The sequence below is a fragment of the Mesocricetus auratus genome, unplaced genomic scaffold (genome assembly GCF_017639785.1).
Source record: "Mesocricetus auratus isolate SY011 unplaced genomic scaffold, BCM_Maur_2.0 Super-Scaffold_100020, whole genome shotgun sequence".
NCBI classification, from domain to species: Eukaryota; Metazoa; Chordata; class Mammalia; order Rodentia; family Cricetidae; genus Mesocricetus; species Mesocricetus auratus.
The window spans coordinates 22,862,677-22,882,835 of NW_024429201.1; the positions used below are offsets into that span (position 1 = coordinate 22,862,677).

General features: G+C 43.1%; 1 protein-coding gene across 2 annotated transcripts in view; it reads left to right on the forward strand.

The window, feature by feature from the left end:
- Nucleotides 1-20,159, forward strand: part of Sv2c (synaptic vesicle glycoprotein 2C) — a 178,420-nt gene that overhangs the window by 67,096 nt on the left and 91,165 nt on the right. Inside the window, exon 3 of one of the 2 annotated variants that reach the window (XM_040728894.1) lies at nucleotides 13,911-14,091. The exons of the other annotated variant lie outside the window; for it this stretch is intronic. Coding sequence (XP_040584828.1) covers nucleotides 13,911-14,091 — 181 coding nt within the window. The remainder of the gene's footprint in view (nucleotides 1-13,910; nucleotides 14,092-20,159) is intronic. 2 annotated transcript variants of the gene reach the window in all.

Here is a 20,159-nt window from a genome sequence, read left to right on the forward strand (position 1 = left end):
AATCACACCTCCTGGCAAAAAGTCTTAATTATGTAATGCATAACAGTCTCTTGGGACACTCAGGATTTTATAGTCCAAATTTGATTTTTCACATTATCCCTGCCAATTGCTTAGTTACATATATGAAGGATTTAAGTTTGAGCCAAAACTCCGGTGATGCTCTTGTCCTTGGTTGCCTCCCACAGGTGGGAGCTAAGTTGCTATCGATAAAGACACCATGTAGCTCGGACACAGGCCCTGGAGGATCCAAGCTGCATCTGTTATGAAAGCTCCAGCCCCCCAGGACTCGCCTTCATGGTATCAGAAAGCATCGTCTGAGCTTCCAAAGGAGGGAAATAATCAATAGTCCTACCCAGCTATGACACCTATGAACCACAACAAAACCCTTGTGGTACCGTTACCCTATCAGTGTAATAGTGGTACACACACCTTGGCAGTAACCAACAGCCTGGATGGTTTGGGATGGAGGAGCCCTTGTTTGATGTTTCAGCACTAATGACAAAATAAATCGCGGGTGTCAGGAAATGCTGCCCTGAATTCACCTCATCTTCATCTGTCGGAAGTGGGGGATGTGCTGGGCATCCACAAATTCACTGCCCTGGACTGACAGCCTAGCAATCTGCCTATTAGAGGGGAGTTAGGGGAGGGTTGTTGGTGAACATGACCAAAGCACATTGTATAAAGAACTAATTTTTCAGAGCATCACAGTGGTGATGTATTTCTCCTAATGCATAAAATCTACTGTGAGCGCTTCTGGTTACTTTGATGCCTGCCACGTAAACTTCAAAACAATGGCAAAATGAACAAAAGGCCTTTGTAGATAATTCTCAGGAATGGGTCCCAAGATGACTCTTGGATGACTTGTGTAATTTATTTCCAAATAATTTTTTGATCTAGCACTGTGCTAACCTTTGAGTTCACTCTGGAACCTACTTCCCTGGCTAGCACAGCCATGTCCCCAGGATTTGAAATGCTCAGACTTAAGTGGCAAGTACCCTAGCTCACCCCTGCCCTCTGTTGCTGTAGAATACCAAGAGATTTGGCACACATACAGATGAAAACTTGTTTTCTTGTTCTGCTCCTCTAAGACACCAGATCCTTTTAAAATTTAAGTCTTTGTTTCCTCACTGTGAAGGCATAACAGCATAACAGAGACTTCTCTTGGAAAAGCCCTTTCACTGCTTCTCTTATTCTTAGGCTTGAGGGGATTAATACTTTCTCAGACTGTGTGTGTGTGTGTGTGTGTGTGTGTGTGTGTGTGTGTGTTAGAAACAAGGCCCACTCTCAGCTAAACACTGAGCCATACTCCTGGAATCCAGTTGCAGAGAGGGAGGAGGGATGAGCAAAGGAGCCAAGACGGTGCTGGAGAACCCGCAGAAACAGTTGATCTGACCTAATGAGAGCACCCAGACCTTAGTCATAAAACTGAGGAACCAGCATTGGACCAAACCAAGCCCTCTGAATGTGGGTGCCAGCTAGGAGGCCATGGCAGTCTATGGGACCTCTAACAGTGGAGCCAGTGTTTATCCCTAGAGAACAAATGCACTTTGGGAGCCCATTCCCTATGGAGGAATGCTATTGCAGCCCAGATATGGGAAGGAGGGCCTGGGCGGTCCCCCAAGTGATGTGACAAACTTGGATGGTGTCGTTCCCCCCACTCCCATCGGAGGACCTCACTATCCCTGGGGAGTGGGTGGGGTGGGTGGAGGGGTCAATGGGGAACATGGGAGGATGGGAACGCGAGGAAAATGGGGGTATTGATATGTAAATAAGAATGCTTCTAAGATAAGAATATATATATTAAAACAGAACAAAGGCTTGAGGCTCCCTTTTCAGAACTCACCAGGGACTTTGGGGACAAACTCAGCAGTCTTCTTGAGTTCTTAGTCTCTGAGCACCATCACGAGGCACTGCCTTTCCCCCACTCTCCTCCACCTATAGCCTCTTCTCTTCTTGACACCCATTTTTAATTCCTATTTTCCCTCTTGCCCTCTAAATATGGCCATTTTTCCTTGGGGTTTAGTTCTCTTTCATTTATTCTTGCAGGGAAATCACATGTTTTCCAGTGTACAAACTTCCCTGTTGTGCTGTGTCTCTCAAACAAATTCCACTCCCCCCCCCAACACACTCCTGATTTGGTAGTAAGATTTCCATGACCTCTCTGAAACTCAACTCTAACCCTCAGTCATTATATAGCGGTTACAGGTAAGTATTTGCTTGATCTGCAAACTATAGCCTGGAGATCAGACTCAGCACACACACACACACACACACACACACACACACACACACACACACACACATATCTTTACTGGAACACAATAATGACCTTTTGTTTATGTGTTATCTGTCACTGGTTCCATGATGCAACAGCGTATTTGAATAGTTTCCACAGAGTCTGTGTGATTCACAAAGGGTAAAATATTGACCCCTAACTCTTTTTTATTAAATTTTTTATTTTATATACCAACCACAGTTTCCCCTCATCCCTCTCCTCCCATTCCCTCCCCCCACCTCCTTTCTACCTCCCCCCACCCACAACTCAGAAAGGACAAGGGCTCCCATGGCAGTCAACAAAGCAAGGCACATCAAGTTGAGGTGGGACCAAGCCCCTGCCACCTGCATCAAGGTTGAGCAGGGCATCCCACCATAGGGAATAGGTTCTAAAAAGCCAGTTCATGCACCAGGGATCAATTCTGGTCCCACTGCTTGGGGCCCACAAACAGACCAACCTACACAACTGTCACCCACATGCAGAGGGCCTAGTTCAGTCCCATGCAGGCTCCCTAGCTGTTGATCTATAGTCTGTGAGCTCCTACAAGCTCAGGCCATCTGTCTCTGTGGGTTTCCCTGTCATGATCTTGGCCCCATGGTTCATATGATCCCTCCTCCCTCTCTTGAACTGAGCTTGGCCCAGTGCTTAGCTGTAGATCTCTGCATCTGTTTCCACTTGTTACTGGATGAAGATTCTATGATGACAATTAGGGTGGTCACCAATCTGACTACAGATAAAGGCCAGTTCAATCACCCTCTCCATTATGGCAAGGAGTCTTAGCTGAACCTCCAAGTCTTTATAGAAAGTTTGTGATTCTCACACAAGGGCTTTGATTTCATCAGTTTCCCACTGAGGAAACCATAAATGATTCCTAGTGTCTTTGTTAGTAATTGTGGTGGTTTAAATAGGCATGACCTCTATGGACTCATGTGTTTGAATATTTGGCCTATAGAGAGTAGCACTATAGGAGATGTGGCCTTGTTAGAGGAAGTGTGCCACTGTGGAGATCTTATATGTTCAAGCTAGGCCCAGTGTGGTACACAATTCACTGTTGCCTGGAGATCCATATGTAGAACACTCAGCTCCTTTACCTGCCCCATGTCTGCCTGAATGCTGTTTCCTGCAATGATAATAACAAACTATATCTCTGAAACTGTAAGCCAGCTTCAAATAAATGTTTTTCTTTGTAAGAGTTGCCAGGGCTATGGTGTCTCTTAACAGCAATAAAACCCTAAGACAATTAACTTTCTTGTTTGCTATTTAAAGATTTTTCTCCTATCATAATATTAGACTCATTCATGCTGTGGCAACGTATTTAAGTCTGAATAATATTACATTGTGTGTGAATTTTTCACACACACACACATGCACAGCAGCACACACCTAGAGCAACATGGAGTTCTTGTATACTCTGTTCTGTGCACCTTCAAGCTGTGCTCACTGTCTTCTTCTCTTAATTCAGAACTTCCCTGGGAGGGATCTTTTTAGTGTGAGACCTCTGATTCATGACTCAAACCCCAGCACCACCACCACCTTCCATGTGGAGTTTAGAAGTCCCTAGACCTAATTAAGCTGATCCTTCTTTTTCCCCTTAAGCACAATGTCCTCACTTTAATTACAACATGTGTTTGATTTTGTAATAATTACTTTGAACATGCTTTCAATCTCCCAAGAAAAGAAAGGTTCAAAGACTCATCTCCACGTTAGAATTGCATGGGAAAGTTTTTAAAGATGTAGTTTGTCTAGGCCTTGTATGGGCACAGAACCCCTAGGTGAAGCCTTGCTTGTTTCTGAAGTGAGTCTGTTCTGCAATTCAGGCCTTCTCTGATCAGGATCCTCCTGATTCTATCTCCAGAAGCTGGGAGTACACGTGTGGCACCATCTCTGTTCTCCTTAGAAGGTATTGTGTAACAGTTTCCTCAGAGACAGAAACCTACCATCTTATAGGAAAGCTCCTTAATTGTGAAGATAAACAACTCAAAAAAGCTTCAGGAAGTCCCTGAAACTGACAAGATTCACTAGGCCCCTCCCTACTGGGGTAAACAATAAGAGCTGAGAATCCCTCTCAGAAGAGCAAAGCTAAGCTGCAAAGAAGACTCTGAGACGCAAAACCAGCTGAGCTGCCTAGAAGAGGTGTAGACCAGAGTCACTTAGATAAGATTCCCTCCAGCCTGTCGCACAGTCTGCTGCTGTGCGGTGTGCTCTTTTTTGCGAGCTGTCACTCATGTTGGTGTGGACCTTGGTGACACAGCTGTCTTTGAGTCACTTCTGCTCCTGTGAATAACTCCAATAAAACTCATTGGTTCACCGAGTTATGCTTTGGTGATATCTGTACTTGGCATGTCATGGGATCCCTATCTGGGGTGAGTAGACTTGTGTGTTCCATCTCTCCAGGAAAAGTTTTGTCACATAATGGATAGTTATAGTGTACAGCTAGATACAAAGCTGTCTTGAATTTGGCTGTGAACTGCTGAGGAGAAAAACCCATATCCTGTTCACATTTGGCAGCTTCTCTTCCTTCTCTGTCCCTCACATTTAGCAGGCTCTCTAGCCTGCAGCAGAAATTCAAACAGACCTGGTAATTATCTATCACTGGCACCCTTTGTTGGATCAGGATTGGGAATAGTGCATTCAGTCACCACTTTCCTCTTGGAATAGGGTAAGCTTGAAAGCAAGGATCCCATTGGGGTAGTACAAATGTGTGATGTCCATCATATACCAAGAACTGACTTGCATTAATCTTCTTCTTCCTTAATACCTGTTACTGTTATTATAATTGTCACTGTTATTATTGTTGCTTCAAATACCAAGTGAATTCCAATTGCCTGCTTCAAGGGTGAGACTGAAGACTATGCCTTTACTGCCTTTCCTGTCCAACAGGTATGCTTTTCTTAGCCATTTGACCAGTGACATCAGAGAGTAAATTGGGCTTCCTTATTAGGACTCCCATCTAGTCTCCCTACTCACTAGATTTGGCAAAATGCCTCTGACCTTCATACGCTGCTTAGAGCCTAAGTGGACTTAGGTAAACTGGCAGTGTTGCCCGTATGAGCAGCCATCTTCTGCCTCTGCCTGGATGAGACACTGAAATGTCAGGCTTTCCGAATGTGAGTCAGATAACATGCAGTAGATGGCATCTGATATTTACCGTTCTTTCTAGCTAAGGTGAGCTGACTTTGGTTGTAAATATTCTCCAGTGCAAATTCAAAAGTTTTCCTCGCTTCATTCATATGTCTGTGGTTTATCTTCCTTGGTTTTATTTGATTTTATGAAAGTCTAAAGATGTAAGCCCATAATGGCCCCTCCCAGTGGCTACTGTCAATAATAATTAAAAACCAGGGATGGGGGGGCGCAGCTCAGGGAATTTAAGTAGTATGTATGTGGCCCTGAGTTCAATACCCAGCACTGTAATGAGTACACAAAAAATGTGAATAAATGAATAATAAGAAAGAAAGAGGAAACAAAGTGAGTGGTTACAGTTAGGTAAAGCTTATTAAGGATGAATTCTATAAAGTTTCTGTCTGTAAAAATAGCTGGCATGGGTGGTGCACTTGAGTGTGTTTGTGTATACCTGCCCACGCACATCTGGGATGTTATAAGCTAGAGTATTTCTCCAGAGCTGGTGCACATGGCTTCTTCTCAGTCCTTGAGCTGCAAGAGGTTCGATACTTCCATTCCATGTTCATCTCCTCTTCCTGTCAGCCCTTCCCGTCTTCTCCCGTGCTTTCCCTTTCCCGCCTACCTCTCACCAACAGAAATGTTAAAAATTGCTGCTTACTGAGCAACCGTGTGTCACCCAGTTAAAAAACTGATTTATCCCATTTGGTCCCTCAGAAACCGTGTGAGATAGGAACTATTATTAGCCCCATTATACTGAGGAGAAAACTGGGGCACAAAGAAATTAAGGAACGTACCCAGGACCACAGGTCCAGGAATGGGAGAGACAGATCTAGGCTACCTGTTTCTAGGCCTGAGTGCTTAACTCATTGTTGCCTGCTGCGATATTCAGAGTTGTAAATGATGGGGAGGGGACTATTGCATTTAATACAAAAAAAATTTAAGAAGTTTTCCTTCTTCCTCCTTCTCAATGCCCATTGCCTTGGTAATTGGGTCCCTCCTAATTATTTTTTTTGAGACAAGACTTTGCTGCCTAGCCAGGCTGTCCTTGAACATGTGATCCTGTCGTCTCCACCTATCCAGTGTTGAGATGACAGATATGTACCACCATGCTTGGTACTTGTCAGCATTTTCGATGACAGGGTCTAATAAAGTAAGTGCTAAGCTTGACTGACATTTTTGTGTTAACGCTACTTCAAGCACAGAATTCTAATAGAGAAGTGGTAAGAAATTGAAAATTGTAGATAAGGAGGAAACCTGTACCCTTTTAAGCACTGAGTTGTGGCAGAGACTGTGGCAGCTGACAGGAGGGAGGGCATTGCAATCAGATCTTTATGAACTGTGGTGGTGTTTGGTCAAGGGAAGACAAATAATTCAGATAGCATGTTGGAGGTCTGGGGACTCTGTTCACAGGGCAGAAAATATAGACACTTCCATGGCAGTGGATGGATTAGGAAGACATGTAAGAAACCAGCAAGGAGAAATCTCTTCCCCAAGACTAAAGCACAAGGCTAAGCCATCTTTGTAGGGTCAGCCAACCATACACCCAGCCCAGCCCAAGCATTTGGCACAGGAAGACTCTGAGAGACTGGCCTAAGACCTTACAACCAGTTATTAAAGACAGACTCAAACTAGGCTTGAGCACTTCAACTTAACTCCAAGGCTTTTTCCAGTTTGAACTGAAAAATCCAAAGCAGAATCTTTCCTAAAGGAAACTGGAACAGGGAGGCTGTGAGCTGTGGAGTTGACTTTAGCTTCTGATTGTCCTTAATGAGACATAATTCTTAGTGATTGGTGGCTGTCCCAGTGACTTGTGCAAGCCTGGCTTCTTTTCACCCAAAGCATGTCTTCATGAAGCATTGCCTTATTTAACCAAATCATGGCTGATATTTGTTCATGGAAAAGTTGCCACAAAGCGTACTATGCACAGGTCCTTCAATGAAGTGCTTAGCATGTCGGCTTACATTCATTTGAGTGTCTTGCATGCAGAGAAGACTTTGCTCTAGAAAGGCTCTTCAGACTGGAGTTCACGGTTGTTTTTCCTGCGTCCTCCCAGCTGTCAGTAGCTTTGATTTTTCAAGTTCACAATTCTCTAGTGTACAGTGAGAACTTTAAGACATAACCCCATCTGAACACAGACTCTTCCAATAGACCTTGGTCTCTTTCAGTTATGTGGCTCACATATGTTTGCTAGAAGCGATTCTTTCTGTCTTCTTTCCAAACTCCTAAGTTCGTTTTCATAGTAATAGCTTCTGTTCTTTCACGCTCACTTCACTAGTTGTGTGATTGATTTGTAAGCAGATGTATAATTAACAACAAGCAGAACTGGAACAAGCAGGTCAGGTGCATGTTCCACCAGCCTTCGGTAATCACAAAGTACCACCAGTGGGAGCAGAAGAAAGAACGATGAGTCCAGTGATGGGCCTCAATGTGCTTGTTGGGGGTGGGGTGGGTGAGGCTATTCAATTCAGTGAGTTAGATAAAGTAAACTTTGGCTAAATAGTATGAAATGAAAGGTTCTTTACCACTGTTAAAAGACAGTACACAAGCTCCATTCAAGACCATCACAGTAGGCACAGCAATCACTTCAGTGGGGAAGCTGAACTTATTAACTACTAAAAGGAAAAGTAAGAATTTACAGCCAAAGAGAAAAGTTCCAAGGAGGTGGGTGGGAAATTATTAAGAGAACACATCACGGGGCAAGAGGAATTCTCAGCATATTAGCCCAGCTGAACTGTTGCTGAAGGCAAACTAGGACACTTGGACATCTACTGAGGGATGGTAGAGGGTAAGGAACCTGATTGGGTATAAAGGGATGTCACTCATGGTTATGTGGGCTCAGGGTGAGGGGACCCTGGCTTATCAGGAGTCTTGCTGAAACTGAACAATGCAGAGAGGAACACAGGTAGCCAACAGTCAGAAGCTGAGATGACAGGAGTCCAGCTGATAAGTTAGGTCCAGGAGAGAGCTTCTACTGGAGGCACACCCTGGGTTTGTGGGAGAAAACTCTACCTTTGGGGAGGTGAGTGTATCTGCTACTTATGAAAGGAGTAAATATCTAGAAATATTGAGCACAATAATGGTATTTTCTTTATTTTTTTACTACAACAGACTACATTATAGTAATCTTTCCAAACATTCCCAGAAATGTTGTTTTTATTCAAAGGGATTCATTGCACTTTGACTTAGAAGTTTTAATGTAAGAAACACCTCTTCCCCCATGGAACAGGTGAACAGGATCATTATTGACTCATGGAGATTCCCCACCCCCACCCCTGGGAAATTTAGCATGCCACCATAGAAAATTTTTCCTTGAAATTCAATTTCCAAATTCATGGTGCAATGAATTCTAAAGTCATCCATTAGTCATAGATAACCAAAATGTTTAAAACCATTTTGAATAACCACTTAGCAATTACTATGAGGAAAACAAAATGGTAGCTGGTTTCCTAAATTGTTCTGTTTTGTTTAAATGTGGTATAAAATGATGTTAAGAGAAAAGATGTGACCCTCCTTCAGGGAATGTCAGGAGGAATCAAAAGTAGCTTGGCAGAGACAAAAATGGAAATGTGACATTTATCAGGGGAAACAAGGATATGGTTAAATCAACTTGAACCAGCCTCCACATTAGAAAATGTCTTATTGACAAAGTCATACTCAAAGCCTTGGGGTTTTTCTCTAAAGACTAAGACACTGGTCTTGCCAAAAGAAAAAGGGGGGGGAGGCTTTACCAGAGCTGTGGAAAGGGTGTCAAGACCTTATGTCTCAGGCCAGGTTCAACCTCCTTATAGCTTCACTGGGTTAAATAATTTAAGAAAGAACTCGAGTCCCAGTCCAGGATTTTTTATATTGCGCTCTCAGAATTAGACTAGATTGGACTAGGACTCACCTGCAGTCGTAGGAAGAAAGGTCACTGGGAAGGAGCCCTTTCTTTTGTGGAGGAAGGAGGGGTTTCAAGACAGGGCTTCTCTATGCAGCCTTGTCTGTCCTGATAATTGCTCTGCAGACCAGGTTGGCCTCGAGCTCCGGGAGTGTTGGGATCAAAGGTGTGGGAATCCACTCCCAGCATAGGAGCCCTTTCTAAGCCTCGTGTTTACCCTTTTACGATCTCCAGCTCCTTCAGGGAGCTCTGACTACTCTGTGTCTTCAGAGTTAGAGCATCCTATAACCAATGCCCCCCATGCACACATATTAGATGATATTAGGTGATATGTCAAATGGTGTTTAGGTGGACGATCAGACTCACAAGAGCATACAGATCATTAGGGATCAGGTACAAGTGAGCTGCCCAGAAAGTCCAGGAACCTGTGTTCCTACCAAAGTCTTGGCCCAGAGGTCATAGTTTGAAGAGCCAAGGCCTAAAAGGTGAAATTTCAAAATCTGCCTTCTCACAGCCTCTAGTCCTCTCACTTCTAAAATGAGGGGCTCTGGCTGAAGAAGGTTCTGCCTAGCCCTGGCCAGCAGAGCATCAGGAAGAATGGAGAGCAGAGAAGGCAGGGGGACATCCAGAATGAATAGCTACTCCAGGTTCTCAAGGACTCCCTGCGCAATGTCGTGAATATAAAGTGGCAAGCTGGGCACAAGTGGGAAGTACAGTATGTATCCTCCACTCACAGTTTTACTCGCACCAAGCCTTTGCAAACGTTCGAATGCTTGACTTTAATTAGATTACATGATCAACAAATGAAAACTCTGATTTCTATGTTCTCTCAAATAAGTTGTTTGTTAGGTTTAATCCTTTTCATAGCTTGCCCAGTGGAATAGTCTAATTGCCAACATTAAACAAACATAATCCACAAAAGATGCTACCTTTATAGCTTAAGCATTTTTAACCAGAGTGAGAACAGAAGGAAGATACAGCTTGGTATTCCACTCTATATCCTGATAGAGTGTAATGAGCACATGGAGATCCAGCACCTCCCAAGATGCCTTACCTGCTTCAGCATTGTTCTGGTCTGACCATTTGTCCCCAGGAGGCCATGGAAAGTCTAGCGTGGATGTTCCACTCTGGCTTGATTTTTGATAAACCACTCAGTCCAGATTACAAACTATGTGCTCTCAAGAGGCTCAATATTCAAATATCTTCATAAGCAGGGGAATTGTGGGTGATTAGCATCTAGGGGGTAAGGAGGAGATAGATCTTGCTCCGGTGCTCAGATTCACTTCCCTTACGTGGAACAAGGTTGAGGGCAACCAGAAACTCAATAGCTAGAGTGCCTACTTTATGCCATCTGGTTCTTTATTTGAGCATAATAAGGATTTCCAAAGTGAATTTGGCAGAAATAACACAGGTTGTATTCAAACTGGTATCAGGAATATCCTGGGAATCAGAATAGTTATTTTGTTATTTTTTATTTAAATTAGGAATAAGCTTGCTTCACATGTCAATCCCAGCTCCCTCTCCCTTCCCTCCTCCCCAGCCCTCCCCAGTCCCCCACCCAATCTCCACTTTGTTCCCCAGGGAGGGTGAGAGCCTCCATGGGGGATCTCCAGAGCCTTTCATAGGAAGGTTGAGTCAGGGGAAGGATAGAGGGGAGCAGGATAAGAGATACCATAATAGAGGGAGTCATTATAGGTTTGAGGAGAGATTTGGCACTAGTGAGATTTCCAGAGATCTGTAAGGATGACACCAACTGGCAAACTAAGCAGATTAGTTCTTCCATAGCACTAGGCATTGTCCTATAGCACCAAGCTTTAACCCTTAAGTTCCCAGATCAAGGGAAGTCCCAAGGGCCCCACAAGGCCTGGTGTTTTCAACACACCATGAATCCTGAGAACAGCTCCAGGCTTTAGCCTGAGAAACATGAAATCACTACTGTGAGATGTGCTATTTTTCTGTCTGTTAGATCATACTAAATAGTCTATCAGCTCCCTCTTCTACGGCACAGGTTAATAACACCTGCTTTTCAAGATTGTAGTGAGATTTAAGTGAACCAAAGTATGCCATGTTCTTCAAAAACCCAAAAGATGCAGAATCAGTGCGAGCAACAGCAGAGGCTGTTACTTTCATGGAAAGAGTAAATGGAGTCTAAGTGCAGTGTCACCTGCTTGTAACCCCTAGGACTTGGGAGGCCAAGGCATGAGGATAATGAGTTCAAGACCTGCATGGGCTACATAGTGAGACCTCTTCAAAAGAAAGGAAAACGGAGGAAAAGAAGGAGGGTGGAAGGAAGGGAATGAAGGGAGTCGCTGGTCAGTGGTTGTGGACTGAATGCAGGCAGCCCACTTCTGCTGTGCCCTCAAACCTGCAGCAGAGTGAAGGAGGGAACCACAGACAGAGGGGATTAGTATTGCTGTTATGAAGCTTTCTCTTGGGATGGAAGGAAAGTGAAGGACCTGGTTGGGGGGGGGGGGTGAGGGCCTTTTTCTCTGGACCTATAACTATAAGCAGGATTTCCAAGTGTTTAAGTCTCAGGAGCTACAGGCCACTCACTCCTGACCATTAGACACCTGCCTTCTGATGTGTAGGCATTTTTAAAGACACAGACACCAACACAAAGTAACATAGCCTCCAGATCCTGATAGGTGTGACTGACAAGCATGTGCCTCTTATTGTATGCTATCCGTGAGGACGAGGCTACATACACATTCCTCAGACATGTCTGTCTGCTTTGTGTGGATGCATTCTCTAAACCATCTTCTGGGACCCTGCGGATCTCATGGGTAGTAATCTCTATGGAGAAGGAGGAAGTGTGAAGCCAGCCCTGTGGTAAAGAGAAAATGATGTCTGCCATACATAGTCCACTTCATGGCAGTCGAATTGGAAACTGGTTTTGGTAAGGAAAGAGTCTGGTTGACGCTTGTTCCAACACTTCCCATTCACCATGGCTGTGTGAACAGTCTTCATGTGATGGTTGGAAGGCCTTGCCAAGTGGTTTCCTCTAAGCCTCCTACTGACTCGTTATGTGGTCACTAATGACTGTTTCTTAAACTAGTCTCCATCAATAAATTAACCGCTCCCATTTGCATTCTTATGCCAATGTCAGACTACCTGGAATGTGCATTTAACAATAGCGCTTGGACAACTGATTCATGCCTAGAAATCTAACAGCCAGGAGGCTAAGGCAGGAAGGAGGGTCATGGCAAGCTTGGTCTATACAGTGAGCTCTACGCCAGCCAGGAGTGTACAATCGGATCTTGAGATAGGGGATAAAAGGGAAAAGAAATGGATGAAAAACTGAATTAATCCTCTTTAGTGCCCATCTAGACATAAGAAACCTTCATGTGTCTTTTCTCTTAGACATTTCATTGTTTCAGAAAGGGCTCTGAACAAACTCTCGTCACACCTAGGTCCCTCACCAAGGTTTGCACAGTGCTTGTCCGAGGTTTATTTCTCTTAGAGGACAGTGAGTTAGAAAAATCAAGTGAGGGGCTACAGAGGTTAAGAGCTCAGCGGTTAAGAGCACTGGTTGCTCTTCCAGAGGGCCTGAGTTCAATTCCCAGCACCCACACGGCAGCCCATAACAATCTATAACTAATCTGATACTTCATACAGACATACATGCAGGTAAAACACCAATGTATACAAATAAAAATAAATAATTTTTAAAAAGTGCTGGAGAGATGGGTCAGTGGTTAAGAGCACTGGCCGTTCTTCCAGGTGACCCAGGTTCAATTCCCAGCACTCACATGGCAGCTCACAGTTCTCTGTAACTCAAGTTCCAGGGGATCCAACAAGTTCACACAGACATACACACACGCAAAACATCAATGCACAGAAAAATAAAAATAAATAAACCATGAGAAAAAATTCAAGTGTCCACTCACACCAAGGGGAAAGTCTAACTCCTACTTTTCTATTTGTTTTCCTTAGAGGCGGAAGCCTACATTAACATTTCTTGACATACTAAAACTATCCCTTGTCTCACTGAACTCTTGGCTCTAGGAGTCTTCTCCAATGAGAAAAGTGAAAGAGCTAGAAACAATCTCATCCTTGTATTCGCTAAGTCCACTTACCTCAACTCGGCAGAAAGGGCCAGAGTCTTCAAGTGAGACTAGAAAGAAGGAAGACACAGAATCATCTAGAAAGGTTAAGGTCTGGCATTAGCACAGGTCATTGGTGTAAGCAGAGTTTGAAACAGTTTGAGGTCCACTTTGACCTTGGGGGGGGGATGGCGGGTCCTTGACTTGATTTCTCATCTTGTCATTGTCATGGTGATACACTTTTGAACCAAAAGTGGGAAGCCTGCAGTCGAACCCCAGGATTCCTCTGTGAGATTTCTCGTGCCTTCACAGGGAACACCCATCCTCACAAGGCTGGGGCGGGCTGTGACAGGCTAGTCTTCTACATGTGATGGCAAAGGAAATAGCTTCCCACGGTGCTCCTGTGGGGGTCAGGGCTGTCAAAGACCTGGCAGAGCTAACTTCCAACCTACCAACCAATCACAGTATCCCTAATGATGCACTTTAGAGCTATTTTTCCTCTGCAAAATGATGGAGTGTCTTTTGTGCCTTGTTTGCTGTTACATGTATTTGTTGCCAATCTCTGACCTGTTTTTTCGTTTTCTGTGTGTTGCAGGCAGCATAGTGTACCTCGGGATGATGGTGGGGGCGTTCTTCTGGGGAGGACTGGCAGACAAAGTGGGAAGGAAACAGTCTCTCCTGATTTGCATGTCTGTCAACGGATTCTTTGCCTTCCTTTCTTCATTTGTCCAAGGCTATGGCTTCTTTCTCCTCTGTCGCCTGCTTTCTGGATTCGGGTAAGGCTTTCTCCATCGTATTTTATAGCAATGTGTTTACTCGCCATTGTACAATTCCACTCTATCAAATCTCAGCACCAAGAGAGAAACTTGTAGCACATTTCTTCTATTTTTGTGTCAGCCTAAGAAGTGTTGATATCTTAGAAATGTAATTATAGATGTTTAAATCCAAGAAGGTACTGAAATACCCATGCTCCAAGGCGGGTGGTGTGGTAAATTACCTCTGGGGGACTGTTTTTTTTCATGCTGGAATTCTGTTTGTACAACAAAACATATTCAGAAACACACATCTCTTTTGAAGATTTAAAAGAATGAGCTAGAGGCAGAGGCAGGCGGATCTCTGTGAGTTTGAGGCCGGACTGGACCGACAGCCTCCAAAACAATACAGTCTCGTAAAACCAAAAAAATAAAAAATAAAAAATAAAAATAAAAATAAAAGAACGAGCTATACTTACTACAATGGTTCACATTATAGGGACTGCTCTTAAATCCAGGATTAGGTTGCCTCAAATACTGGGCTTTACTGGTCTAAGTTGCCTGTGTGTGTTTAACTAGGTGGGAGAGCCTGCTTTGGGAAAAATAGTAAATTTTGTCTGTAAGTTCCTGATTTGGGCAGAGTTAACTAGAGTCACTCTACTACCCATGTGCAGGAATGCAGTAGCATCAACGATATAGCTGTTTTCTTAAAAGAGACTGAAGCACACACACTTACTCACAAACCCAATGGCCTGGCTATGAGAGTATGAAAAACTCCACTTGAATAAGGAAAAAAATGTAGAAATATACATTTATGCCTCCTGATTGACAACTGAGAGATAGTTTTTTCCAAGATGTTGTTAGGAACTGTGGTTACCTTTTTAATGAAATAAGGGAGGCAGGTTTGAGGAGTTACAACCAGTAGCTGTTGATGGCATCCTACAGAGCTGAACACAGTTCCGCAGAACAAAATCAGAGAACCCCAGCATACCTTTCTCTTACATACATGTTCAACTACAGCCAATGTTTTTCAGAATATTGTCAATACATGCTGAGCAGACTCCAAGGGCTGGAGCCTGCAGATACAGGACAGTTGTGCAACATGCTAACTGCCTGAGGGTAGGTCCTATACAGGACAGTAGAGCAAGCTGAGATCACAATGGCCTGACCCTGTAGACTGAAGTCTGTAAGTCCTGTGGTTCCCAAAAGTGAAGCAGAGAGCTGTTAAATTCTTATTATTCTGTACAAACAGAGATGTTCCATACGGAGTGAAGAGATCTCTAACTCAAATCATTGAACACTCATGACGCCTCAGTCAGCTTCCAAGTAGGCACCACTTTACAGACCCAGAACTTGCATAAGGGAAAAGTCAAGTTCCTGTGAGGAAAGATGTCACTACATCAGCGAAAATCAATTAATTGTGACTATTTCTCACAATCTTTGCCCAAAGGGAAAGACTATACTTAATTAATTAATTAAATAAATAGATGCTTCTCAAATCTTACTAGACACTGACTGGATTCCAGTAGACCAAAGTTACATTGTAGTCTATCAGTCAGCATGGGGGCTTTGAGAAGTAAGGTGATCAGTGACATTTTAGCTCAGGTTTGGATCACAGTTGACCAGGAAGTCACTAGCTCTGTCTTGTGCTTGCTTCATTCTAAGGTTCCAAAACACGCTGTTGGGAACGATATGATTATCAGTACCAGAGTCTAATCTGGCAGAGCATCTGCCCACCGGGTTCATTTATTTCAAAGATTAGAATATGAAGAGAAGCCCTAGGTCATCGAGCCCACACCCTGAATATTGCAGATTTATATCTGGAATGACTATACTTAGTCCTGTTAACTTGCAACATCATAATTAAGTCACCTGGACATTCCAAATCCAAGACTTGGATGTCTTCCTGTCATCCTTGTTGTGAATGTAGAAGGGATGGGGGGGAGGGTGTTGATTTTAGGCTGAGACCTGCTTGGGGGTATGGTTTCACTGTCTCTAAATAGCTAGATATGTTCCTGGAGTGTTCTCTTCTCCCTCCCTCACCCCCCTGAATGGGGTTACACTCTGAGACTCGGAGTGAGTGGCCTCCAGCCCATGATGCTCCTGTCTCAGCATCTCAAGTGCTGGCATTACAAGTATGTGCTACCATGCTCAGATTTCTGCTTTTTTTTTCCTTTCTTTTTACCAAGCCAAGTCTTCAGTGTTTCCTCTTAGAAAATAAATGTATCCGGCTGGCATAATCCTTGTGACTTTAAATTCTTATCCTGTACAAAGAAAGATTTTCCTGCTGGGTACATCAGCATTTGTTGGGGTGATGAACAGGATCTCACTAATTGTCCATCTGTCTTTTATTTTCGCAAATGAATCTCACACCAGGGCAACACACGTCCCTCTTATCCTTTGTTACCGACAATTAGAAAGCTGGGAAATGGAGTTGGCACCGTTAATTCATTTTCATTTGCCCCAGAATTAAATTATTTGTTTCCAGTCACTGTTAATTAAGGGAGTGATAACGTGTTAGATGCCAGGCAGTGTCAGAATTGGGAGTTGCTCACTTAGGGCCTGGCACTGGTGAGCATGGTGGCCAGGAGGAAAACAGAATAGCAACAGTAATGAAAGCAAAAGTTCTTTGTTTCTGTGTATTGGGAATGAAAGAAGACTCGTGTCTCCTGGTGCGAGTGGAGCTAAGCCTCGCATACTTCACAGCTGTGCCCAGTGCTCATTAGCTGATTGGGTGATCAGGATTCTCCCATGAGCTTTATTTTCACAACTGCTTTTTAACAATTAGACATTGAAAAATGTTTTCCCTTAATTAAAACATCAAAACATAGATAGGTTGTTATTTCCAAATGGTCCACAGCCCCTGGGTTTTCTGATTTTGTAATTTTTATTTTTATTTTTGGGGTTTTTTTTCAAGACAGGGTTTCTCTGTATTGTTTTGGAGCCTGTCCTGGAACTTGCTCTGTGGACCTGGCTGGCCTCAAACTCACAGATTCGCCTGCCTCTGCCCCCTGAGTGCTGGGATTAAAGGTGTGCGCCACCAATGCCTGGCGGGTTTTCTGATTTTTAGTCTGATTCAGAACCATACAGCTTTCCATTCAAAAGTGTTTTCTCCAAAGAAATAATTACTGACCACATTGAGAAAGTGAAAATTAGTTTTTAAAAATTCTAAGGTTTTTTAAAAAAAATAGTTCTTATCAAATACCTGAATAGTGCTTGCTTTGTGAGAGGTGATGGGTTCAGCATTTTAATCAAATTGACTAACCAAAGCCTCATTGGTCCCCATGAGGAAATACTATCATTCGCATGTGATTATCTGTATATTGCAGGTGAGGAGGGTGAGGCCCATGGAAGTGTGGTAACTATGGCAGGGTACACAGTGACTGATCTAGCCAGGTTTCAGACCTAGGGTGTCTTGTTCCAAAGCTGGTAGTCATAACCAAACTTGCTGTGTCTGAGACTCAACCAGTAATGACTCTGACTGTGTGTGGCACCAAACCCCAAACACAATGGGGATTTCTAAGTGTTTTAACAGATCTGTCCAGGAAGCTCTCTGACCTCATAAAACTGAATGGGAAGACCTTTTCTGGAATGTGCTTGGAATATCTTCAGTTGAAAGATAATATCAAACCAAGCTATACACAGGGGAATAATGTTTTCTTAGAAGATTTGTTGTTCAATATGGAAACTAACTGGCCACAAGTAGCTACCAAATGCCTTAAATGTGATTTGCCCACCTGAAATGTACTTATTATAAGTGCAAAAAATCTATTACTCTAAAATTTGAAGACTTTGGAGCATGTAAAAATATGTCTCATGGATAATTTTACAGATAATATGTGCTACATGATAATACTTGTAAATGAGCATATATTAAAATTAAACTTGATTTGCTTCCTTGTTTTAGTATCTCTTCTAAAAAACACATAATTATGCATGTGGCTCTGCTCATGCTGTTTTTCTTGGAAGGCACTATCTTAGACAGTGCCTTTTACAAGGCTGTCTGATGCAAAGGTTGACCTTTTTTCTAGCAAACCTTATCTCTCAGTCTGTCCTGTGATAAAGGCAATGTTGATCCCACTGAGAAAGGAATGAAGCAAAACAGCTTTCACAACCAGAACATCTGTGATCACACATTCCCTATATGCACCCTTTAGAATTCATCCTTAGAGACCCTTGAGGGTGGAAGATTGTTATTTTGTCTACAGAACCTGCAAGTGGTGGTCTGCTTTGTGCAGAGCTTAAGGAGGGACGGGGGATGTGGAGGAACAATAGGGAGATACATAGGTAAGTAGAAATCTAGAGGGAGGGTAAACAGAAGATTTTCAACAAATGACTAATTGGTTGTATCTATGTGCTTTTATAATTTCTCGCAGATAATTGTAATAATCACCTCTGTCTTTATTTGTGGAGTCATTTAGGTGTTGAGGGTATACATGCTTCCAACTTTCTCAAGAGCTACAAGAGCTTCTGTATCCAAGACAGCTCCACATCATGACCTATGCCCTATCATTTCTCCCCAAGGCACCAGGTTGCGTTTTCAAGGGCATGTGTATCCAAAGACTTCAGGGCTTAGGGGAACCAATCTGACTGTAAACAAATTAGGAGAAATGGACTGATATTTTTGTTACCATTTTTTGTTAGCAATGCACAGATTTGCCCAAATTGTTTACCAATCAATGTTTTCAAATGACCAAGTTTCCTATAAAATGTTGTCTTTATAGTTTACACAGTATTGAGGAAATAACTTTCTATGTATAAAATATTATTTTTTATATTATGGTTTTGGAGATTGGAGAACTAAAGCTCTCCACTGACTGAGGAGATCCTTTACCCGTAAGTGTGCCTGTTCCAATTACTTCTATCTTGATTGATTTTTTTTCAAGACAGGGTTTCTCTGTGTAGCCCTGGATGTCACGAAACTCTGTAGACCAGGCTGACCTCAAACTCACAAAGAACTGCCTGCCTCTGCCTCCAGTGCTGGAATACTGGGATGAAAGGCATGAGCCACCACCACCTGGCTCTAACTTGATTTATTATAACAAACATGTGCTTTCTAATCAACATAGAACCCTTGTCTTCTGTATCAACCTGGTCTTCTCAGAGAGTTTGCAGTTTGTGCTCTCCCAGTGAGCTAGAGCAGCTATAAGCATGGATGCTCAAGTGTCTCTGTGGTAGGATATGGGGTCCTCTTGGTATGTCCAAGGGCAGCATAGCTGCATCATATGGAAGTGTGAACCAATAAAGCCATTGTGGAAGTCAGTGTGGAGGCTCCTCAAGACATTAAAAGTTAAAAATAAACACTAATACCTTGGTGTTTTTTCTTACTGGGTGCAATTTAAAGCATGACCAATTGCCTCTAGTTTGTTGTGTGATCTGACTGGCAGCACAACATCTTCCCTCTTTTTTTAATTCTAAGCAAGGATTAAAATGTCACTGTCCAAGTGAGTCATTTGTGGCTATGTGGCGTGGCATAGACTAGACCTTCCACTGTTCTTTGTATTTATATGCCCCTAATACTCATCTTAATAAAAGCTGCCAGGTCTGCCCACTCCCAGTGGGCTTTGGACCCTGCTTTACATCTGTGTGGGACATGTGGCTTTACAGTAGTTCCTCAACCTCCTCCTTAAGTGCGTCCTCACCTGATTTCCCACTTCCTAGCAAAAATGAAGGTAGAAGTAAAAGATTATTTGAAAAGTTGCATTGTGAAAAGCTAGAATTAAAGTATTATTCATATGTGTGTGTGTTTTATGTTATATACACATATGTGCTTGTGTTTGTGGGTATGTTCACTCATTGGGTTCCTGTGTGGAGGTAGGAGATTGAAGTCTGAATGTTTTCCTCTATTGCTTCTCTGCCTTATGTTTTTGAGGCAGGATCTCTCACTAAACCTGGAGCTTACAATTTCCACTAAACTGTCTGGCCAACTCTTTGCCCACAATCCGCCTGTCTCTGTCCCTCAGTGTTAGAATTACAGGTGTAAGCTGCCAAGCCTGGCTTATTTACATGGGTGCTGAGGATGCAAGCTCAGTTCATCATGAGTTCACTGAACCATTGCCTGAGCTCCTAGAGTGAAATTACCCCATCACTTG